The sequence below is a fragment of the Dama dama genome, chromosome X (assembly GCF_033118175.1).
Source record: "Dama dama isolate Ldn47 chromosome X, ASM3311817v1, whole genome shotgun sequence".
Classification (NCBI taxonomy): Eukaryota; Metazoa; Chordata; class Mammalia; order Artiodactyla; family Cervidae; genus Dama; species Dama dama.
Genome location: NC_083714.1, coordinates 165,444,758 through 165,469,803, shown reverse-complemented (window position 1 = coordinate 165,469,803; position 25,046 = coordinate 165,444,758). Strand labels below are relative to the sequence as shown.

The window sequence follows — 25,046 nt, the reverse complement described above, 5'->3', positions numbered from 1 at the left end:
AGCGATAAGATTTCTGTGGGTTTTGGTCTCCTGACCACTTCTGTGAGGCTCCTGGAAGTGCTTCGTAGGATGGGAGTGACAATTAAACCAGGGATTGGCTGAATGAGATATGTCGTTATTCAGTCGCTCAGTCATGTCTGACTCTTTGCGACCCCGTGGACTGCAGCACGCCAGGCCTTCCTGTCCATCACCATCTCCCGGACTTTGCTCAAACCCATGTCCATCGAGTCGGTGATGCCATCCAGCCGTCTCATCCTCTGTCGTCCCCTTCTCCTCCTGCCTTCAATCTTTCCCAGCATCAGGGTCTTTCCCAATGAATCAGCTCTTTGCATCGGGTGGTCAGAGTATTAAAGCTTCAGCTTCAGCATCAGTGAACACTCAGGACTGACTTCGTTTAGGATGGACTGGTTGGATCTCCTTGCTGTCCAAGGGACTCTCAACAGCCTTCTCCAGTGCTAGGATACATCATGCTCATTGCAGAGTCTCCTTCGGAGATTTCCTCACAATCCTTGACCAAGAGCCGGGGTCTGCGGTGAACTGATTATTTGAAGCGAGCAGCTTCTGGGGCTGGATTTCTGAGTCCCCTTGTGGTACATGAGAACTCTTTTTTTTCGGTCAAGGTTACAGCAGTTTCTGGTTTTTGCTCCATCACGATGAGCAGGAAGCCGAGGGGAGTTCAATGCACAGGAAGTTAGTGGGGAAGTTGTGGTGAAGGATGTTGATGAGTCCGGTGGGGGGGGAGTGACTCGTGGGTAATCCCCTCCGCGTGTCCACCCCCTCTGCCGACCCAGAGGCCAGTACAACGCCATGCCCCGCGGAGGAGAAAGCGGGACTCAGGGGGCTTGGTACGACAGGTGCTGCCATCACTGAGGAGATGGGGAGATGGGTCAGGCTGTGGTCCCCTCCCCCCCAACCCCCGTCTCCCGTTAAGCAAAGCTCAGACCACAGACATTTCGCAAATTGCAGATGTGAAAAGCCAGGCGTGCAGCAAGAGCCGTGGGTGTGTGTTGATTGAGGAAGGTCCTCTCTGAGAGGTTCCAGGGGGCAGTGGGCAGACAACCACACCCCCTCCCCACTGCAGGAAAACAGCCTCCCCCGGAGGGGCTCAGACAGCAGACCCCCGAGAAAGACGAAGTCTGCGTGGGGCGGCGTCATGGGGTGGGTCCCTGAGGCGGGGGAACAGGAGATGACGGTCAGGCGGGAAAGTTGGAACGGTTCTGGTGGGTGGTTTGGTTTGGTTTTGTTTTTTCCCCCTCTGTGATGGCAAGTGAGGTTCCCTGGGGGGAACGGGGTAGAAGGTGTTGGGGCGGGGGGGGGCAGGAATCTGAGGCTGGGTGCTTGTCCCCAGGAGTGCTGGCGGACAGGTGTCCCTGTCCTTAAGGGGGGAGGGTGCTTGCGGTCCTCCGTCCTCGGCATCCGGCCCGGAGGACCTGGTGAAAGTGCAGACAGTCTGAATGAGTCTGAGAAGAGAAGGCGGGGAAGTGGGCAGAAGAGGGTGGGTATATCTGTAAACAGCAGAGAGTTAAACATAGGAGGCCCAGGGGACTTGTTAGCAGAGATGGTGAGGGTGTCGGGGGTGGGGGGAGGGTGGGAGCTTATAGCGTGGCTCAGTGGTTACAAAAAAAAAAAAAAATCTGCCTGCAAGACAGAAGATGCAGGGAACGCCGTAGGTTCGATCCCTGGGTTGGGAGGATGCCTTCGAGGAGGGCATGGTTCGATCCCTGGGTTGGGAGGATGCCTTCGAGGAGGGCATGGCAACCCACTCCAGCATTCTTGCCTGCAGAATCCCACGGACAGAGGAGCCTGGCGGGGCTGCAGTCCATGGGGTCGCAAAGTCAGACTCGCGACTGACCAGGAGGAGGGCCTGGTCTGGAGTCTGTGCAGGGTCAGCAGACTGCGACCGTCATGAACGTGTCTCCGAAACATGACCCAGGGGGACTGGGCGAGCGAGGGCAGCTGGGATGCAGGGATGTGGGGGGCGTCTTTCCCAGTGGAGATGCCCACAGGAGCCAGGAGGTTCCCCCCGTGGAGACGCCCGTGTCACCAGAGGGGAGACGCGGGCCAAGAATGAGATGCCGTGCGGAATGTGCGCCGGCCGTCTGCGGGTGGTGGGTCCCTCAAGGGGGTCTGAGCGCCTGGGTGGAGGGTGGACGAAGCCCCCTGGCTGGGGACTGGACCCTGAAGGCTCTGAACTGGACGTGCGTCTGAGATGCAAGGTCTTCGGAGTGGAGCGGAGCGGAGCTACGGCTGAGTGGAGAAGTGGAAGATGGTCTGTGAGGACCAGAGGGAGGAAGAGGAAGATGGAAGGAGACAGGAATGATGCAGGGATGCAGGGAGGGGGAGAAAAGGAAGGGAGAGATACAGGGAAACAGGCAAGGAGGAACAAAGATCAGAGAAAAAAAAAAGCATGTCATTTCTCACGGCAACCCCCAGGAAAGGAACTCCCCAAGAGACAGAAAGCCACCTTGAGACCGGTAGACTCCAAAAACCCAAGCACATGATCGAAAATTCGACCGTGCCTGGTAAAATAGAGACAGGTAGCGGGGAGCCCTCTGGGAAAAGATACAGGGTCCAGAGGATGGGATTCCCGGGAGCAGGAGATGAGGAGGGGGTCTGCTAGATCGGAGCTCGAGACAAATGGAGATTTGCACCGTACGCAAATGTAAAGGCACATTGCAAGTGACAGCAATACTGGAAAGGAATCACCCCGACCAGAACCAGCCGGGTCTGATTTTTGGTGGCCCCGTGGACCATAGCCCCGCCAGGCTCCTCTGTCCATTGGAGGGATTCTCCAGACGAGAACGCTGGAGCGGGTTGCCACGCCCTCCTCCAGGGGATCTTCCCGGCCTGGGAATCGAAACCGAGTCTCCTGCGTTGGCAGGCGGGCCCTTCACCATATGAGCCACCGGGGAAGCTCAACTGAAAAATACCGCTGGGGAAACGGTGGGCACGTCCACAGATGCCACCCCAAACCCAGCTGAACGATCAGCTGTTTTCTGTGGAGTGTGGCTTTGTGGGGGATAGAGCACGGTACCTTTGTAGATTTGTTTTTTTTTTTAAGTTTGATCTTTTAATTTTATATTTTTCACCTGATATGTGCAGCATGTGAGATCTTAGTTCCCCAGCCAGCGATGGAACCCGAGCCTCCCGCATGGGAAGCTCTCCGTCTTAACACCTGGACCACCAGGGAAGCCCCTACATTTTTTGTTTAATGTTATTCGAGTTTATTTGTCTGGGGCGAGTGTAGGTTTGCAGAAACATGAGGTTTGGAAAGTGTTGGGAATTCCTGTGTACCCACTTCCCCCTAGAGTTAGTTCCGCAACGGCGGACACCAAGCGTCGGTGTGGAACGTCTCTTGCAATTGATGGAGCAAGTTTGACGCTATGTTCTTGACTCAAAGTCATAATTTGCATTAGGGGGTCACTCCAATACTTTGGCTGCCGGATGTGAAGGGCTGAGTCATTGGAAAACACCCTGATGCTGGGAAAGATTGAGGGCGGGAGGAGAAGGGGATGATAGAGGATGAGAGGGTTGGATGGCATCACCGACTCGATGGACATGAGTTTGAGTAAACTCCGGGAGTTGGCGATGGACAGGGAAGCCCGGCGTGCTGCAGTCCATGGGGTCACAGAGAGTCGGACACGACTGAGCGACTGAACGGAACTGAACTTGCTGTTGGACGTTCTGGGGGTTTGGACAAATGTGTGACGGCATGTATCCGTCATTAGAGCAGAATATTTCCACTGCCCTAAAAGTTTCCTGTCCTGCACCTGATCATCCCTCCTGTTCTCATAACCCCTGACAACCACTGATGCTTTTTCTGTGTCCAGTGTTGCTGTTCACTCACTTACTCGTGTCTGACTCTTTGAGACTCCGTGGGCTGAAGCCCGCCAGGCCTCCCTGTCCTTCGCCATCTCCTGGAGTTTGTTCAGACTCATCTCCACCGTCTTCTGGAGTTTGTTCAGATTCATGTCCATTGAGTCAGTGATGCCATCCAACCATCTCTTCCTCTGTCGTCCCCTTCTGCTCCCGCCTTCAGTCTTTCCCAGCATCAGGGTCTTTTCCAGTGAGTCAGCTCTTTGCATCAGGTGGCCAGAGTATTGGAGCTTCAGCTTCAGCTTCAGTCCTTCCAATGAATATTCAGGACTGATTTCCTTTAGGATGGACTGGTTGGATCTCCTTGCGGTCCGACGGACTCTCAATAGGGTTCTCCACCACCACAGTTTGAAAGCATCGATTCTTTTGCGCTCAGCTATAGTTTTACCTTTTCCGGAAAGTCATAGAACTGGAATCACGCACTGTGTGTGTGCTAAATCGCTCAGTCGTGCCCGACTCTTTGGGACCCCATGGGCTATAGCCCGCCAGACTCCTCCGTCCATGGGATTCTCCGGGCAAGAATAATGGAGTGCGTTGCCATTCCCTTCTCCAGGGGACCTTCCCAACCCAGGGATCAAACCAGGATCTCTTAAGTCTCCTGTGTTGGCAGGCAGATTCTCTGCCACCTGGGAAGCCCATGCACTTTGAACCCTCTTTCAAATTGTCTATTTAGTTAATTTATTTATTTTTTGGCTGCACCATGTACCATGGGGAATCTTAGTACAGTGACCAAGGATCGAAACCACGGCCTCCGGCGTTGGGAGGGTGGAGTCTTAACCACTGTAAGCCAGTGACCCAGGATGCTGGCCAGGCACATTGTCCATGCCGACCACCACCCTGGAGAGAGTCCTGTGGTTTCCTTTCCCCCCCCCGCCCCCCGCCCCATCTCCCTGGGGAAACATCACTGGTGTCCGCATCAAGACTCCCATGAAGGCTGGTTTTTCTCTCCCTGCAGAGCTTCTGCGTCGTCCGGGAAGCCCCGCGAGTCTCCTGGCCGTGGTTGTCCTCCTGTCCGTGGTGCTCGACTCTGCCTGGCTCCTCACCCAGGAGCAGCAGGGTGAGTATGTGAACGTGCCTGACCTCTTTCTGCCTCCCCCATTCCCCGGACTCCAGCTTCTGAGACACGTGCCTATCAGTTCAGCTCAGTCGCTCAGTCGTGGCTGATTCTTTGCGACCCCATGGACCGCAGCACGCCAGGCCTCCTTGTCCATCACCAACTCCCGGAGCTTGCTCAAATTCGTGTCCAGGGAGTCGGTGATGCCATCCAACCATCTCATCCTCTGTCATCCCCTTCTCCTCCTGCCCTCAATCTTTCCCAGCATCAGGGTCTTTCCTAATGAGTCGATTCTCTGCATCAGGTGGCCAAAGGATTGGAGTTTCAGCTTCAGCATCGGTCCTTCCAATGAATATTCAGGACTGATTTCCTTCAGGATGGACTTGTCTGATCTCCTTGCAGTCCAAGGCACCCTTAAGAGTCTTTTGCAACACCTCAGTTCAAAAGCATCCATTCTTCGGAGCTCAGCTTTCTGTATGGTCCAACTCTCACATCCATACATGACCACTGGGAAAGCCATAGCTTTGACTAGACGGACCTTTGTTGGCATGGCCGTGGGCATGGCCATGCCTACGACTGTGTCTAATTTCATGATTTTCCTTCTATTCCAAAGTCTGCCAGCATTATAACTCCTGTTGTGTTCACCCCTTGTGGTTATGTGAATAGTCCCGCACCCATCCTGCAGACACAGGTGCCCGTGACGAGATGGGAGTAGATAGCCTCCGCTCCTTCTCACTTGGTTGGTCTTCATTTATTGTCATGGTAGACGTCTCCCCTTGGCCTACCCTGGTGGCTCAGAGGTGAAGAATCTGCCTGCAATGCAGGAGACGCGGGTTCCATCCTTGGGTTGGGAAGACCCTCTCCCCCGCCCCCAGAGGCGGACATGGCAACCCACTGCCGTATTCTTGCCTGGAGCATCCCACGGACAGAGGAGCCTGGCGGGCTACAGTCCAGGGGGTCACAAAGAGTCAGACATGGCTTAGAGACTGAACAACAACAACAGAAACATCCTTCCACTTGGAGAAAGGGGCAGGAAGCAGAGACGGGACAGACAGTAGGGGACAAAGAGGATTTGACAAGAGGTGGTTGGTTGACAGTTGACCCCCAACAACGCCGATCCTTGCTTGCAAGACCTGAGACGAATTGCTTAAGTGGGCATGGAGTTGGGAAAGGGGGAGTTTTTTTTTGATTCCTGAGGTCACGTCTTTCAGATCTTCCAACTGTGAAGCCAAACTCCAGCCTAAATGTGAAGTTCGACCCAAAGACGACGAGGCTGACTTGGGACTGCAAGGAGAACACTACGTACGGGGAATGCGTGTTGATTCACAAGGAGAAGGGGCTGATTAAGAAAAAGGTGAGGTGGTGCGGGCAACGAGCTTGAGGAAATTCGGGGAGATGGTGAAGGACAACGGGAGCCTGGCGTGCTGCAATCCATGGGGTCGCAAAGAGTCAGACGGAGGGGCTGAGCAGCAACAAGGAGGTAGATTGGACGGGCCCCGTTGGTATCCTTTGTAGAGCTCTCGTCAAGCGTGGGAGACAAAAGCACAAGCGTGGCTGGGGATGCATGGAGGAAGTCATGGTTCGAGGTGCACCGGGGAAGTGACCCTCATGTCCAAGATGTATTCAGTAGGCTGACTTTCCCTGCGGGGAGAGCCACGTTCTTTGGCTTCGTCGGTCCACATGCTAGACCTGATCCTGAGAAAGAAACCGCATTTGCTTCGCCTGTTACTTGGAAACAGACTGACTTGGATATAGTGTCAGGATGCCGTCCGTGAGGGAATGATGACTATGAGATGAGACAAGAAAAATCAATCCCGTGGAAGAGGGTGTGGGGACTTGCCTGCTGGTTTAAGACTTTGAGCTTCCAGTGCAGGGGTTGCGGGTTCAGTCCCTGGTCGGGGAACAAAGATTCCCACAGCCTGCATGCTGTGGCCAAAAGCACACGCGGGGAGCGTGAGGTTCCAGAGAAAGGTTTAAGCGGTGAGGGCGCAAAGAGCAGTCCAGCCTGCGTCCCTTGGGAGTTTTGTGACAAATAGAGGCTCCCAGACCTCACCTGGGACTTGTGTAACCAGACTGTGCATTTTTACAAGATCCCTGGTGAGTTCCAGGTGGGTTCGGAGGAGGGGACGTATGTATACTTCTAGCTGATTCACGTTGTTGTAGCAAAACCTAACAGAATCTTGTAAAGCCATTACCTGCATGTCCCTTCAGTCGTTTCTGACTGTTTGCGATGCTATGGACTCTAGCCCCGCCAGGCTCCTCTGACCATGGGATTCTCTAGGCAAGAATACTGGAGTGGGTTGCCATGCCCTCCTCCAGAGGATCTTTCCCATCCGAGGGATGGAACCCATGTCTCTTGCGTCACCTGCATTGCAGGTAAATTCTTTACCCACTGAGCCACCTTGGAAGCCCAAAACAATTATAACTCCAATTAAAAATAATTTTTTTTTTCTTAAAAAGGTAAGCTCTGAACACGGACTTTCTGAGCCTTGCTAGTTAGTGGGCGTCTTCTCAAAGAAGGTACCTGGGGCGAGATTTCACACACGGAGGTGAACGTCCTGACGGGGGTCAGTGCAGGAGCACATGGCGTTTGAGGATGCAAGGAAAGAAGACAGGTTCTTCTTAACCCACTGGCTGGTTGCATCTCTTCAGGTCAAAGACAACGAATGTCACTGCACATTTCCGGACTGTTCTCTCCACGGGGGAGTCACGCTCACCGTCCAAGTAAATGTCAACCAGAGACAGCTTTCAGAAAGGCTGGTCTACAGTAACCCAGGTAGGGAAAACACGGCGGGTGACCCTTCTGCTCCCCACGAGCATTCAGAGTCCACCGTCCCGCCTTTTTCAGCTTCACGGAGATGTGTCTGACGCACAGCAGTTGTGTATCTCTGAGGATTTTTTGGGCTTTGTCATTTCGGTGTTTTTGGTTCTGGCGGCCCTCTGCGGCTTGTGGAACCTGACGTCCCTGACCGGGGATTGAACCCAGGCCCACAGCAGTGAAGCTGCAGAGCCCTAACCACTGGGCAGCCAGGGAATTCCCACAAGTGCCGTTTTCAATGTCTACGCGCTCCGTGAAACGATGACCGCAAATGAGCTGTTAATGTATCTATTCGGTCGCGTCTGTTCTTGTTGGTTGCTTGGTTGGTTTTTTTGTGTGTGTGTGGTGAGAACCCTGAAGGGATCTTCCCTCTTCAGTTCAGTATGGTCTGACTCTGTCACCCCATGGACTGCAGCACGCCAGGCCTCCCTGTCCATCACCAACTCCCAGAGTTTGCTCAAACTCATGTCCATCGAGTCGGTGATGCCATCCAACCATCTCATCCTCTGTTGCCCCCTTCTCCTCCTGCCCTCAATCTTTCCCAGCATCAGGGTCTTTTCCAGTGAGTCAGCTCTTCGCATCAGGTGGCCAAAGGATTGAAGTTTTAGTTTCAGCGTCAGTTTTTCCAATGAATATTCAGGACTGATTTCCTTCAGGATGGACTGGTTTGATCTCCTTGCAGTCCAAGGGACTCTCAAGAGTCTTCTCCAACACCACAGTTCAAAAGCATCCATTCTTCTGCGCTCAGCTTTCTTGATAGTCCAACTCTCACATCCATACCTGACCACTGGAAAAACCGTAGCCTTGACTAGACGGCTCTTTGTCGCCAAAGTAATGTCTCTGCCTTTTAATATGCTGTCTACGTTGGTCATAGCTTTTCTTCCTTTGAGCAAGCGTCTTTTAATTTCATTTCTTTTCTCTTAGGGAATTTCAAGTGGACAATGCAGTATTGTCAACTGTATCCATCACCTTGTGTGTTAGATCCCTGGAACTTATTCTTCTGTTTTTCGGGAAGAGCCTGAGAAGGACCGGTATTGATTCTTCTTTGAACCGTGAAGCCATCAGGTCCATCCCCGTTTAAACGTCATTGTTTTGTTTCTGTCCCTTCCCAGGTAGGGAGGGCACGGCTGCCCGAAACTTCTCCTGTGTCATCTACGATGCGGATTTCATGAACTGCAGCTGGGCCAAGGGCCGAGCGGCCCCCGACGACGTCCAGTATTTTTTGTACACGCGATCAAAGTAAGTGTCGACCTCATGTAGAGCACCCTGAGAGATAGGTGCTATGCAGAAGCGAAAACTGCCCTGATGGTTCTCTGAACGTTTTGGGGATCTCACAGGAAGAGAATCGAAAGGGAATGTCCTCATTACCTGAAAGACTCGGGGACTCACGTGGGATGTCACCTCCGAGACCTCTCGGGGTTAACGTCGTATAGTTACTTCCTGGTTAACGGCACCAGCCAAGAAACAGGAATCCAGTTCTTCGACTCGCTTTTGCTGTTAAAGGAAATAGGTGAGAACAACCACCCGGAATTTAAAAGCACTGGTTAGTTTGACGTGACAGAATTTGTGTAGGCATCTGCGTTGAGGTTCCCGGAGATGCTATAACAAATGACCACAGACTGGGAGGCTTCAAAGAACGGAAATGTTTTGTCCCAGGGTTCTGGAGGTCAGAAATCGTGGTCCCTTTTTGGAGCATCTGAAAGAACACCCGCTCCCACGTCTGAATGCTCGCTCCTGGTGAGAGCCAGCAGCAGCCCTTGCTTCCAGACGAATTATTGCAGGCTCGGAACCTGCTCCCTCCTCCTGGTTAAATTGGGAGCTCCTGTTCGTGTCGGGATGGCAGAAACGGGTCTCCCCTCCGTGGTCCAGGGGAGGCATTCCGCATCACAGGTGTCTCTGGGGGTGGTGGGGTCTCTTACAGAGCAGTACAACGCTCCCGACAACATCACCGTCCACTGCAATGAGTCCCACTGCCTCATCCGCTGGGAACAGCCCAGGACCCGGCAGCCTCGGTCCAACAGGGAGTTCCAGTACCAGCTGGACATCCAGAGATGGGTGAGCGGACTCGGCTCCGAGCAGGGCAGTGAGCCTCAGGGAGCCTGGCAGGCTGCCCCGCCGCCCGACACCAAAGAGGGTGCAGAAGGGGTGGGCGTCGGGGGAGATCCAGGGTCCGCTCCAAGGCCAGCTGGACCCAGTGCAGACGCGGGTGAGCCCTCGGAAACCTGGCTGCCCAGACCCAGCGTAGAGAAGAAAGCAGGATCCCACTACTATATGTCCCCGGGGACCCATTGGACTAGAGGCCTCTAGTTCAAGTCCAACGGGACCCAGCGTGGACACAGGTGAGGCCACGGAAGCCTGTCTGCCCAGCCCCAGTGTAGATAAGAAGCAGGATCCATCTACTGCAGGTCCACAGGCACCCACGTTAAGACAAGAGCCCGCTACTCAAATTCATCTGGAACCAGTGTAGACAGGAAGGAACCCTTTTCCTATGACCTCCGGAACCCACGCGGGCGAGGAAGATGCTCTCCTTCTGTACCTGAATCCAGTATAGACAAGCAAGAACCATCATTCTCTTCCACCTGGACGCAGTGTAGACATGACTCACCCTCACGCCCCCCTGACCCAGTGTAGACATGACACCCTCCTCACGCCCCCCTGACCCAGTGTAGACATGACTCACCCTCCTCACGTCCCCCTGACCCAGGGTAGACTTGACTCACCCTCCTCACGTCCCCCTGACCCACTGTAGACATGACACCCTCCTCACATCCCCCTGACCCAGTGTAGACATGACACCCTCCTCACGTCCTCCTGACCCAGTGTAGACATGACACCCTCCTCACGTCCTCCTGACCCAGTGTAGACATGACTCACCCTCCTCACGTCCTCCTGACCCAGTGTAGACATGACACCCTCCTCACGTCCTCCTGACCCAGTGTAGACATGACACCCTCCTCACGTCCTCCTGACCCAGGGTAGACGTGACTCACCCTCCTCACGTCCCCCTGACCCAGTGTAGACATGACACCCTCCTCACGTCCTCCTGACCCAGTGTAGACATGACTCACCCTCCTCACGTCCTCCTGACCCAGTGTAGACATGACACCCTCCTCACGTCCTCCTGACCCAGTGTAGACATGACACCCTCCTCACGTCCCCCTGACCCAGTGTAGACATGACACCCTCCTCACGTCCTCCTGACCCAGTGTAGACATGACACCCTCCTCACGTCCTCCTGACCCAGGGTAGACGTGACTCACCCTCCTCACGTCCCCCTGAGCCAGTGTAGACATGACACCCTCCTCACGTCCTCCTGACCCAGTGTAGACATGACACCCTCCTCACGTCCTCCTGACCCAGTGTAGACATGACACCCTCCTCACGTCATCCTGACCCAGTGTAGACATGACACCCTCCTCACGTCCCCCAGACCCAGGGTAGACTTGACTCACCCTCCTCACGTCCCCCTGACCCAGGGTAGACGTGACTCACCCTCCACGTCCCCCTGACCCAGTGTAGACATGACACCCTCCTCACGTCCTCCTGACCCAGTGTAGACATGACACCCTCCTCACGTCCTCCTGACCCAGTGTAGACATGACTCACCCTCCTCACGTCCTCCTGACCCAGTGTAGACATGACACCCTCCTCACGTCCTCCTGACCCAGTGTACACATGACACCCTCCTCACGTCCTCCTGACCCAGGGTAGACGTGACTCACCCTCCTCACGTCCCCCTGAGCCAGTGTAGACATGACACCCTCCTCACGTCCTCCTGACCCAGTGTAGACATGACACCCTCCTCACGTCCTCCTGACCCAGTGTAGACATGACACCCTCCTCACGTCCTCCTGACCCAGTGTAGACATGACTCACCCTCCTCACGTCCTCCTGACCCAGTGTAGACATGACACCCTCCTCACGTCCTCCTGACCCAGTGTAGACATGACACCCTCCTCACGTCCTCCTGACCCAGGGTAGACGTGACTCACCCTCCTCACGTCCCCCTGACCCAGTGTAGACATGACACCCTCCTCACGTCCTCGTGACCCAGTGTAGACATGACACCCTCCTCACGTCCTCCTGGCCCAGTGTAGACATGACACCCTCGTCACGTCCCCCAGACCCAGGGTAGACTTGACTCACCCTCCTCACGTCCCCCTGACCCAGTGTAGACTTAACTCACCCTCCTCACGTCCTCCTGACCCAGTGTAGACATGACTCACCCTCACGTCCTCGTGACCCAGTGTAGACATGACACCCTCCTCACGTCCCCCAGACCCAGGGTAGACTTGACTCACCCTCCTCACGTCCCCCTGACCCAGTGTAGACATGACACCCTCCTCACGTCCCCCTGACCCAGTGTAGACATGATACCTCCTCACGTCCCCCTGACCCAGTGTAGACATGACACCCTCCTCACGTCCTCCTGACCCAGTGTAGACATGACACCCTCCTCACGTCCCCCTGATCCAGTGTAGACATGATACCTCCTCACGTCCCCCTGACCCAGTGTAGACTTGACTCACCCTCCTCACGTCCTCCTGACCCAGTGTAGACATGACACCCTCCTCACGTCCCCCTGACCCAGTGTAGACATGACTCACCCTCACGTCCCCCTGACCCAGGGTAGACTTGACTCACCCTCCTCACGTCCTCCTGACCCAGGGTAGACATGACACCCTCCTCACGTCCTCCTGACCCAGTGTAGACATGACACCCTCCTCACGTCCCCCTGACCCAGGGTAGACTTGACTCACCCTCCTCACGTCCCCCTGACCCAGTGTAGACATGACACCCTCCTCACATCCCCCTGACCCAGGGTAGACTTGACTCACCCTCCTCACGTGCCCCTGACCCAGTGTAGACATGACACCCTCCTCACGTCCCCCTGACCCAGTGTAGACATGACTCACCCTCACGTCCCCCTGACCCAGTGTAGACTTGACTCACCCTCCTCACGTCCCCCTGACCCAGTGTAGACATGGCACCCTGCTCACGTCCCCCTGACCCAGTGTAGACATGACTCACCCTCACGTCCCCCTGACCCAGTGTAGACTTGACTCACCCTCCTCACGTCCCCCTGACCCAGTGTAGACATGACACCCTACTCACGTCCTCCTGACCCAGTGTAGGCACGATACCTCCACACGTCCTCCTGACCCAGTGTAGACATGACACCCTCCTCACGTCCCCCTGACCCAGTGTAGACATGACACCCTCCTCACGTCCCCCTGACCCAGTGTAGACATGACTGACCTCCTCACGTCCCCCTGACCCAGTGTAGACACGATACCTCCTCACATCCCCCTGACCCAGTGTAGACATGATACCCCCTCACGTCCCCCTGACCCAGTGTAGAATGACACCACCTTCACGTCCCCTGACCCAGTGTAGACATGACACCCTCCTCACGTCCTCCTGACCCAGTGTAGACACGATACCTCCTCACGTCCCCCTGACCCAGTGTAGACATGACACCCTCCTCACGTCCCCCAGACCCAGTGTAGACATGACTCACCCTCACGTCCCCCTGACCCAGTGTAGACATGACTCACCCTCACGTCCCCCTGACACAGTGTAGACTTGACTCACCCTCCTCACGTCCTCCTGACCCAGTGTAGACATGACACCCTCCTCATGTCCCCCTGACCCAGGGTAGACATGACTCACCCTCACGTCCCCCTGACCCAGGGTAGACTTGAGTCACCCTCCTCACGTCCTCCTGTCCCAGTGTAGACATGACACCCTCCTCACGTCCTCCTGACCCAGTGTAGACATGACACCCTCCTCACGTCCCCCTGACCCAGTGTAGACATGACACCCTCCTCACGTCCTCCTGACCCAGTGTAGACATGACACCCTCCTCACGTCCTCCTGACCCAGTGTAGACATGACACCCTCCTCACATCCCCCTGACCCAGTGTAGACATGACACCCTCCTCACGTCCTCCTGACCCAGTGTAGACATGACACCCTCCTCACGTCCTCCTGACCCAGGGTAGACGTGACTCACCCTCCTCACGTCCCCCTGACCCAGTGTAGACATGACACCCTCCTCACGTCCTCCTGACCCAGTGTAGACATGACTCACCCTCCTCACGTCCTCCTGACCCAGTGTAGACATGACACCCTCCTCACGTCCTCCTGACCCAGTGTAGACATGACTCACCCTCCTCACGTCCCCCTGACCCAGGGTAGACTTGACTCACCCTCCTCACGTCCCCCTGACCCACTGTAGACATGACACCCTCCTCACATCCCCCTGACCCAGTGTAGACATGACACCCTCCTCACGTCCTCCTGACCCAGTGTAGACATGACACCCTCCTCACGTCCTCCTGACCCAGTGTAGACATGACTCACCCTCCTCACGTCCTCCTGACCCAGTGTAGACATGACACCCTCCTCACGTCCTCCTGACCCAGTGTAGACATGACACCCTCCTCACGTCCTCCTGACCCAGGGTAGACGTGACTCACCCTCCTCACGTCCCCCTGACCCAGTGTAGACATGACACCCTCCTCACGTCCTCCTGACCCAGTGTAGACATGACTCACCCTCCTCACGTCCTCCTGACCCAGTGTAGACATGACACCCTCCTCACGTCCTCCTGACCCAGTGTAGACATGACACCCTCCTCACGTCCCCCTGACCCAGTGTAGACATGACACCCTCCTCACGTCCTCCTGACCCAGTGTAGACATGACACCCTCCTCACGTCCTCCTGACCCAGGGTAGACGTGACTCACCCTCCTCACGTCCCCCTGAGCCAGTGTAGACATGACACCCTCCTCACGTCCTCCTGACCCAGTGTAGACATGACACCCTCCTCACGTCCTCCTGACCCAGTGTAGACATGACACCCTCCTCACGTCATCCTGACCCAGTGTAGACATGACACCCTCCTCACGTCCCCCAGACCCAGGGTAGACTTGACTCACCCTCCTCACGTCCCCCTGACCCAGGGTAGACGTGACTCACCCTCCACGTCCCCCTGACCCAGTGTAGACATGACACCCTCCTCACGTCCTCCTGACCCAGTGTAGACATGACACCCTCCTCACGTCCTCCTGACCCAGTGTAGACATGACTCACCCTCCTCACGTCCTCCTGACCCAGTGTAGACATGACACCCTCCTCACGTCCTCCTGACCCAGTGTACACATGACACCCTCCTCACGTCCTCCTGACCCAGGGTAGACGTGACTCACCCTCCTCACGTCCCCCTGAGCCAGTGTAGACATGACACCCTCCTCACGTCCTCCTGACCCAGTGTAGACATGACACCCTCCTCACGTCCTCCTGACCCAGTGTAGACATGACACCCTCCTCACGTCCTCCTGACCCAGTGTAGACATGACTCACCCTCCTCACGTCCTCCTGACCCAGTGTAGACATGACACCCTCCTCACGTCCTCCTGACCCAGTGTAGACATGACACCCTCCTCACGTCCTCCTGACCCAGGGTAGACGTGACTCACCCTCCTCACGTCCCCCTGACCCAGTGTAGACATGACACCCTCCTCACGTCCTCGTGACCCAGTGTAGACATGACACCCTCCTCACGTCCTCCTGGCCCAGTGTAGACATGACACCCTCGTCACGTCCCCCAGACCCAGGGTAGACTTGACTCACCCTCCTCACGTCCCCCTGACCCAGTGTAGACTTAACTCACCCTCCTCACGTCCTCCTGACCCAGTGTAGACATGACTCACCCTCACGTCCTCGTGACCCAGTGTAGACATGACACCCTCCTCACGTCCCCCAGACCCAGGGTAGACTTGACTCACCCTCCTCACGTCCCCCTGACCCAGTGTAGACATGACACCCTCCTCACGTCCCCCTGACCCAGTGTAGACATGATACCTCCTCACGTCCCCCTGACCCAGTGTAGACATGACACCCTCCTCACGTCCTCCTGACCCAGTGTAGACATGACACCCTCCTCACGTCCCCCTGATCCAGTGTAGACATGATACCTCCTCACGTCCCCCTGACCCAGTGTAGACTTGACTCACCCTCCTCACGTCCTCCTGACCCAGTGTAGACATGACACCCTCCTCACGTCCCCCTGACCCAGTGTAGACATGACTCACCCTCACGTCCCCCTGACCCAGGGTAGACTTGACTCACCCTCCTCACGTCCTCCTGACCCAGGGTAGACATGACACCCTCCTCACGTCCTCCTGACCCAGTGTAGACATGACACCCTCCTCACGTCCCCCTGACCCAGGGTAGACTTGACTCACCCTCCTCACGTCCCCCTGACCCAGTGTAGACATGACACCCTCCTCACATCCCCCTGACCCAGGGTAGACTTGACTCACCCTCCTCACGTGCCCCTGACCCAGTGTAGACATGACACCCTCCTCACGTCCCCCTGACCCAGTGTAGACATGACTCACCCTCACGTCCCCCTGACCCAGTGTAGACTTGACTCACCCTCCTCACGTCCCCCTGACCCAGTGTAGACATGGCACCCTGCTCACGTCCCCCTGACCCAGTGTAGACATGACTCACCCTCACGTCCCCCTGACCCAGTGTAGACTTGACTCACCCTCCTCACGTCCCCCTGACCCAGTGTAGACATGACACCCTACTCACGTCCTCCTGACCCAGTGTAGGCACGATACCTCCACACGTCCTCCTGACCCAGTGTAGACATGACACCCTCCTCACGTCCCCCTGACCCAGTGTAGACATGACACCCTCCTCACGTCCCCCTGACCCAGTGTAGACATGACTGACCTCCTCACGTCCCCCTGACCCAGTGTAGACACGATACCTCCTCACATCCCCCTGACCCAGTGTAGACATGATACCCCCTCACGTCCCCCTGACCCAGTGTAGAATGACACCACCTTCACGTCCCCTGACCCAGTGTAGACATGACACCCTCCTCACGTCCTCCTGACCCAGTGTAGACACGATACCTCCTCACGTCCCCCTGACCCAGTGTAGACATGACACCCTCCTCACGTCCCCCAGACCCAGTGTAGACATGACTCACCCTCACGTCCCCCTGACCCAGTGTAGACATGACTCACCCTCACGTCCCCCTGACACAGTGTAGACTTGACTCACCCTCCTCACGTCCTCCTGACCCAGTGTAGACATGACACCCTCCTCATGTCCCCCTGACCCAGGGTAGACATGACTCACCCTCACGTCCCCCTGACCCAGGGTAGACTTGAGTCACCCTCCTCACGTCCTCCTGTCCCAGTGTAGACATGACACCCTCCTCACGTCCTCCTGACCCAGTGTAGACATGACACCCTCCTCACGTCCCCCTGACCCAGTGTAGACATGACACCCTCCTCACGTCCTCCTGACCCAGTGTAGACATGACTCACCCTCCTCACGTCCTCCTGACCCAGTGTAGACATGACACCCTCCTCACGTCCTCCTGACCCAGTGTAGACATGACACCCTCCTCACGTCCTCCTGACCCAGGGTAGACGTGACTCACCCTCCTCACGTCCCCCTGACCCAGTGTAGACATGACACCCTCCTCAAGTCCTCCTGACCCAGTGTAGACATGACAAGCTCCTCACGTCCTCCTGACCCAGTGTAGACATGACACCCTCCTCACGTCCCCCAGACCCAGGGTAGACTTGACTCACCCTCCTCACGTCGCCCTGACCCAGGGTAGACTTGACTCACCCTCCACGTCCCCCTGACCCAGTGTAGACATGACACCCTCCTCACGTCCTCCTGACCCAGTGTAGACATGACACCCTCCTCACGTCCTCCTGACCCAGTGTAGACATGACTCACCCTCCTCACGTCCTCCTGACCCAGTGTAGACATGACACCCTCCTCACGTCCTCCTGACCCAGTGTAGACATGACTGACCTCCTCACGTCCTCCTGACCCAGGGTAGACGTGACTCACCCTCCTCACGTCCTCCTGACCCAGTGTAGACACGATACCTCCTCACATTCCCCTGACCCAGTGTAGACATGATACCTCCTCACATTCCCCTGACCCAGTGTAGACATGATACCTCCTCACGTCCCCCTGACCCAGTGTAGAATGACACCACCTTCACGTCCCCTGACCCAGTGTAGACATGACACCCTCCTCACGTCCTCCTGACCCAGTGTAGACACGATACCTCCTCACGTCCCCCTGACCCAGTGTAGACATGACACCCTCCTCACGTCCCCCTGACCCAGTGTAAACATGACTCACCCTCACGTCCCCCTGACCCAGTGTAGACTTGACTCACCCTCCTCACGTCCCCCTGACCCAGTGTAGACATGACACCCTACTCACGTCCTCCTGACCCAGTGTAGACACGATACCTCCACACGTCCTCCTGTCCCAGTGTAGACATGACACCCTCCTCACGTCCCCCTGACCCAGTGTAGACATGACACCCTCCTCACGTCCCCCTGACCCAGTGTAGACATGACTGACCTCCTCACGTCCCCCTGACCCAGTGTAGACACGATACCTCCTCACATTCCCCTGACCCAGTGTAGACATGATACCTCCTCACGTCCCCCTGACCCAGTGTAGAATGACACCACCTTCACGTCCCCTGACCCAGTGTAGACATGACACCCTCCTCACGTCCTCCTGACCCAGTGTAGACACGATACCTCCTCACGTCCCCCTGACCCAGTGTAGACATGACACCCTCCTCACGTCCCCCTGACCCAGTGTAAACATGACTCACCCTCACGTCCCCCTGACCCAGTGTAGACATGACTCACCCTCACGTCCCCCTGACACAGTGTAGACTTGACTCACCCTCCTCACGTCCTCCTGACCCAGTGTAGACATGACACCCTCCTCACGTCCCCCTGACCCAGGGTAGACATGACTCACCCTCACGTCCCCCTGACCCAGGGTAGACTTGAGTCACCCTCCTCACGTCCTCCTGTCCCAGTGTAGACATGACACCCTCCTCACGTACTCCTGACCCAGTGTAGACATGACACCCTCCTCACGTCCTCCTGACCCAGTGTAGACATGACACCCTCCTCACGTCCTCCTGACCCAGTGTAGACATGACACCCTCCTCACGTCCCCCTGACCCAGGGTAGACTTGACTCACCCTCCTCACGTCCCCCTGACCCAGTGTAGACATGACACCCTCCTCACATCCCCCTGACCCAGGGTAGACTTGACTCACCCTCCTCACGTGCCTCTGACCCAGTGTAGACATGACACCCTCCTCACGTCCTCCTGACCCAGTATAGACATGACACCCTCCTCACGTCCCCCTAACCCAGGGTAGACTTGACTCACCCTCCTCACGTCCCCGTGACCCAGTGTAGACATGACACCCTCCTCACGTCCCCCTGACCCAGGGTAGACTTGACTCACCCTCCTCACGTGCCCCTGACCCAGTGTAGACATGACACCCTCCTCACGTCCCCCTGACCCAGTGTAGACATGACTCACCCTCACGTCCCCCTGACCCAGGGTAGACTTGACTCACCCTCCTCACGTCCCCCTGACCCAGTGTAGACATGACACCCTCTTCACGTCCCCCTGACCCAGTGTTGACATGACACCCTCCTCACGTCCTCCTGACCCAGTGTAGACATGACACCCTCCTCACGTCCTCCTGACCCAGTGTAGACATGACACCCTCCTCACGTCCTCCTGACCCAGTGTAGACATGACACCCTCCTCACGTCCTCCTGACCCAGTGTAGACATGACACCCTCCTCACGTCCCCCTGACCCAGGGTAGACTTGACTCACCCTCCTCACGTGCCCCTAACCCAGTGTAGACATGACACCCTCCTCACGTCCCCCTGACCCAGTGTAGACATGACTCACACTCACGTCCCCCTGACCCAGTGTAGACTTGACTCACCCTCCTCACGTCCCCCTGACCCAGTGTAGACATGACACCCTCCTCACGTCCCCCTGACCCAGTGTAGACATGACTCACCCTCACGTCCCCCTGACCCAGTGTAGACTTGACTCACCCTCCTCACGTCCCCCTGACCCAGTGTAGACATGACACCCTCCTCACGTCCCCCTGACCCAGTGTAGACATGATACCTCCTCACGTCCCCCTGACCCAGTGTAGACATGACACCACCTTCACGTCCCCTGACCCAGTGTAGACATGACACCCTCCTCACGTCCTCCTGACCCAGTGTAGACATGCCACCCTCCTCACGTCCCCCTGACCCAGGGTAGACATGACTCACCCTCACGTCCCCCTGACCCAGGGTAGACTTGAGTCACCCTCCTCATGTCCTCCTGACCCAGTGTAGACATAACACCCTCCTCACGTCCTCCTGACCCAGTGTAGACATGACACCCTCCTCACGTCCTCCTGACCCAGTGTAGACATGACACCCTCCTCACGTCCCCCTGACCAGGGTAGACTTGACTCACCCTCTTCACGTCCCCCTGACCCAGTGTAGACATGACACCCTCCTCACGTCCCCCTGACCCAGGGTAGACTTGACTCACCCTCCTCACGTGCCTCTGACCCAGTGTAGACATGACAACCTCGTCACGTCCCCCTGACCCAGTGTAGACATGACTCACCCTCACGTCCCCCTGACCCAGTGTAGACTTGACTCACCCTCCTCACGTCCCCCTGACCCAGTGTAGACAAGACACCCTCCTCACGTCCCCCTGACCCAGTGTAGACATGACTCACCCTCACGTCCCCATGACCCAGTGTAGACTTGACGCACCCTCCTCACGTCCTCCTGACCCAGTGTAGACATGACACCCTCCTCACGTCCTCCTGACCCAGTGTAGACATGACACCCTCCTCACGTCCTCCTGACCCAGTGTAGACACGATACCTCCTCACGTCCCCATGACCCAGTGTAGACATAACTCACCCTCCTCACGTCCCCCTGACCCAGTGTAGACATGACACCCTCCTCACGTCCTCCTGACCCAGTGTAGACATGACACCCTCCTCACGTCCTCCTGACCCAGTGTAGACATGACACCCTCCTCACGTCCCCCTGACCCAGGGTAGACTTGACTCACCCTCCTCACGTCCTCCTGACCCAGTGTAGACATGACACCCTCCTCACGTCCTCCTGACCCAGTGTAGACACGATACCTCCTCACGTCCCCCTGACCCAGTGTAGACATGACTCACCTCCTCACGTCCCCCTGACCCAGTGTAGACATGACACCCTCCTCACGTCCTCCTGACCCAGTGTAGACACGATACCTCCTCACATCCCCCTGACCCAGTGTAGACACGATACCTCCTCACGTCCCCCTGACCCAGTGTAGACACGATACCGCCTCACGTCGCCCTGGCCCAGTGTAGACACGATACCTCCTCACGTCCCCCTGACCCAGTGTAGACATGACTCACCTCCTCACGTCCCCATGACCCAGTGTAGACACGATACCTCCTCACGTCCTCCTGACCCAGTGTAGACAAGACTCACCCTCACGTCGCCCTGACCCAGTATAGACACGATACCTCCTCACGTCCCCCTGACCCAGTGTAGACATGACTCACCTCCTCACGTCCCCATGACCCAGTTTAGACACGATACCTCCTCACGTCCCCCTGACCCACTGTAGACATGATACCTCCTCACGTCCCCCTGACCCAGTGTAGACATGACTCACCTCCTCACATCCCCATGACCCAGTGTAGACACGATACCTCCTCACGTCCCCCTGACCCAGTGTAGACATGACACCCTCCTCACGTCCCCCTGACCCAGTGTAGACGTGACTCACCCTCCTCACGTCCCCCTGACCCAGTGTAGACATGACACCCTCCTCACATCCTCCTGACACAGGTTAGGCATAACTCACCCTCCTCACGTCCCCCTGACCCAGTGTAGACATGACAAGCTCCTCACGTCCTTCTGACCCAGTGTAGACATAAGTCACCTCCTCACATCCCCCTGACCCAATGTAGACACGATACCTCCTCAAACGATACCTCCTCACGTTCCCCTGACACAGTGTAGACACGATACCTCCTCACGTCGCCCTGACCCAGTGTAGACATGACACCCTCCTTACGTCCTCCTGACTCAGTGTAGACATGACACCCTCCTCACGTCCCCCTGACCCAGTGTAGACATGACAAGCTCCTCACGTCCTTCTGACCCAGTGTAGACATGAGTCACCTCCTCACATCCCCCTGACCCAATGTAGACACGATACCTCCTCAAACGATACCTCCTCACGTTCCCCTGACACAGTGTAGACACGATACCTCCTCACGTCGCCCTGACCCAGTGTAGACATGACACCCTCCTTACGTCCTCCTGACTCAGTGTAGACACGATACCTCCTCACGTCCCCCTGACCCACTGTAGACATGATACCTCCTCACGTCCCCCTGACCCAGTGTAGACATGACTCACCTCCTCACATCCCCATGACCCAGTGTAGACACGATACCTCCTCACGTCCCCCTGACCCAGTGTAGACATGACACCTTCCTCACTTCCCCCTGACCCAGTGTAGACGTGACTCACCCTCCTCACGTCCCCCTGACCCAGTGTAGACATGACACCCTCCTCACGTCCTCCTGACACAGGTTAGGCATAACTCACCCTCCTCACGTCCCCCTGACCCAGTGTAGACATGACAAGCTCCTCACGTCCTTCTGACCCAGTGTAGACATGAGTCACCTCCTCACATCCCCCTGACCCAATGTAGACACGATACCTCCTCAAACGATACCTCCTCACGTTCCCCTGACACAGTGTAGACACGATACCTCCTCACGTCGCCCTGACCCAGTGTAGACATGACACCCTCCTTACGTCCTCCTGACTCAGTGTAGACACGATACTTCCTCACGTCCCCATGACCCAGTGTAGACACTATACCTCCTCACGTCGCCCTGACCCAGTGTAGACATGACACCCTCCATACGTCCTCCTGACTCAGTGTAGACACGATACTTCCTCACGTCCCCATGACCCAGTGTAGACACGATACCACCTCACGTCGCACTGACCCAGTGTAGACACGATACCTCCTCACATCGCCCTGACCCAGTGTAGACAGGACACCCTCCTTACGTCCTCCTGACTCAGTGTAGACACGATACTTCCTCACGTCCCCATGACCCAGTGTAGACACGATACCTCCTCACGTCGCCCTGACCCAGTGTAGACATGACACCCTCCTTACGTCCTCCTGACTCAGTGTAGACACGATACTTCCTCACGTCCCCATGACCCAGTGTAGACACGATACCACCTCACGTCGCACTGACCCAGTGTAGACACGATACCTCCTCACATCGCCCTGACCCAGTGTAGACATGACACCCTCCTGACGTCCCCCTGACCCAGTGTAGACATGACACCCTCCTCACGTCCCCCTGACACAGGGTAGACATAACTCACCCTCCTCACTCACCCTGACCCACTGTAGACATGACACACTCCTCACGTGCCCCTGACCCAGTGTAGACATGACACCCTCCTCACGTACTCCTGACCCAGTGTAGACATGACACCCTCCTCACGTCCTCCTGACCCAGTGTAGACATGATACCTCCTCACGTCCCCCTGACCCAGTGTAGACACGATACCTCCTCACGTCCTCCAGACCCAGTGTAGACATGACACCATCCTCACGTCGCCCTGACCCAGTGTAGACATGATACCTCCTCACGTCCTCCAGACCCAGTGTAGACATGACACCATCCTCACGTCCTCCAGACCCAGTGTAGACATGACACCCTCCTCACGTCCTCCTGACCCAGTGTAGACATGACACCCTCCTCACGTCCTCCTGACCCAGTGTAGACATGATACCTCCTCACATCCCCCTGACCCAGTGTAGACATGACACCCTCCTCACGTCCTCCAGACCCAGTGTAGACATGACACCCTCCTCACGTCCTCCTGACCCAGTGTAGACATGACACCCTCCTCACGTCCTCCTGACCCAGTGTAGACATGACTCACCCTCCTCACATCCTCCTGACCCAGTGTAGACATGACACCCTCCTCACGTCCTCCTGACCCAGTGTAGACATGACTGACCTCCTCACGTCCCCCTGACCCAGTGTAGACACGATACCTCCTCACGTCCCCCTGACCCAGTGTAGACATGACACCACCTTCACGTCCCCTGACCCAGTGTAGACATGACAAGCTCCTCACGTCCTCCTGACCCAGTGTAGACATGACTCACCTCCTCACGTCCCCCTGACCCAGTGTAGACACGATACCTCCTCAAGGAATACCTCCTCACGTTCCCCTGACCCAGTGTAGACACGATACCTCCTCAAACGATACCTCCTCACGTTCCCCTGACCCAGTGTAGACACGATACCTCCTCACGTCGCCCTGACCCAGTGTAGACATGACACCCTCCTTACGTCCTCTTGACTCAGTGTAGACACGATACTTCCTCACGTCCCCATGACCCAGTGTAGACACGATACTTCCTCACGTCCCCATGACCCAGTGTAGACACGATACCACCTCACGTCGCACTGACCCAGTGTAGACACGATACCTCCTCACATCGCCCTGACCCAGTGTAGACATGACACCCTCCTGACGTCCCCCTGACCCAGTGTAGACATGACACCCTCCTCACGTCCCCCTGACACAGGGTAGACATAACTCACCCTCGTCACTCACCCTGACCCACTGTAGACATGACACACTCCTCACGTGCCCCTGACCCAGTGTAGACATGACACCCTCCTCACGTACTCCTGACCCAGTGTAGACATGACACCCTCCTCACGTCCTCCTGACCCAGTGTAGACATGATACCTCCTCACGTCCCCCTGACCCAGTGTAGACACGATACTTCCTCACGTTCCCCTGACCCAGTGTAGACATGACACCCTCCTCACGTCGCCCTGACCCAGTGTAGACATGATACCTCCTCACGTCCCCCTGACCCAGTGTAGACATGACACCCTCCTCACGTCCTCCAGACCCAGTGTAGACATGACACCCTCCTCACGTCCTCCTGACCCAGTGTAGACACGATACCTCCTCACGTCCCCCTGACCCAGTGTAGACATGACTGACCTCCTCACGTCCCCCTGACCCAGTGTACACACGATACCTCCTCACATCCCCCTGACCCAGTGTAGACACGATACCTCCTCACGTCCCCCTGACCCAGTGTAGACATGAAACCACCTTCACGTCCCCTGACCCAGTGTAGACATGACTCACCCTCACGTCCCCCTGACCCAGTGTAGACATGAGTCACCCTCCTCACGTCCTCCCATTCCTGGTGTAGACAGGTGGACCCTGCCCTCGTAGCCCATGTGGTTTCTTCATATATTCCAGCAGCAGCCATGTCTCCATAGGAGCCGTGAACCAAGTCCACC

General features: G+C 56.5%; 1 protein-coding gene across 9 annotated transcripts in view; it reads left to right on the top strand.

Annotated features, from left to right (window-relative positions):
• The window catches only part of LOC133052446 (granulocyte-macrophage colony-stimulating factor receptor subunit alpha-like), a 43,544-nt gene that overhangs the window by 9,602 nt on the left and 8,896 nt on the right, over window positions 1-25,046 (top strand). For 6 of the 9 annotated variants that reach the window (XR_009692048.1, XM_061137343.1, XM_061137338.1 and 3 more), the window contains exons 2-7: window positions 4,832-4,933; window positions 6,142-6,284; window positions 7,583-7,706; window positions 8,861-8,987; window positions 9,086-9,258; window positions 9,670-9,803. Coding sequence is in view for 8 of the 9 variants with exons in the window: in XM_061137343.1 (XP_060993326.1) it covers window positions 4,832-4,933; window positions 6,142-6,284; window positions 7,583-7,706; window positions 8,861-8,987; window positions 9,086-9,258; window positions 9,670-9,803 (803 nt within the window). In the remaining variant the exon portion in view is untranslated. Of the gene's footprint in view, window positions 1-4,831; window positions 4,934-6,141; window positions 6,285-7,582; window positions 7,707-8,860; window positions 8,988-9,085; window positions 9,259-9,669; window positions 9,804-25,046 lie in introns of those variants that run through there. The other 3 variants (XM_061137345.1, XM_061137341.1, XM_061137344.1) reach the window with 2 other exon arrangements.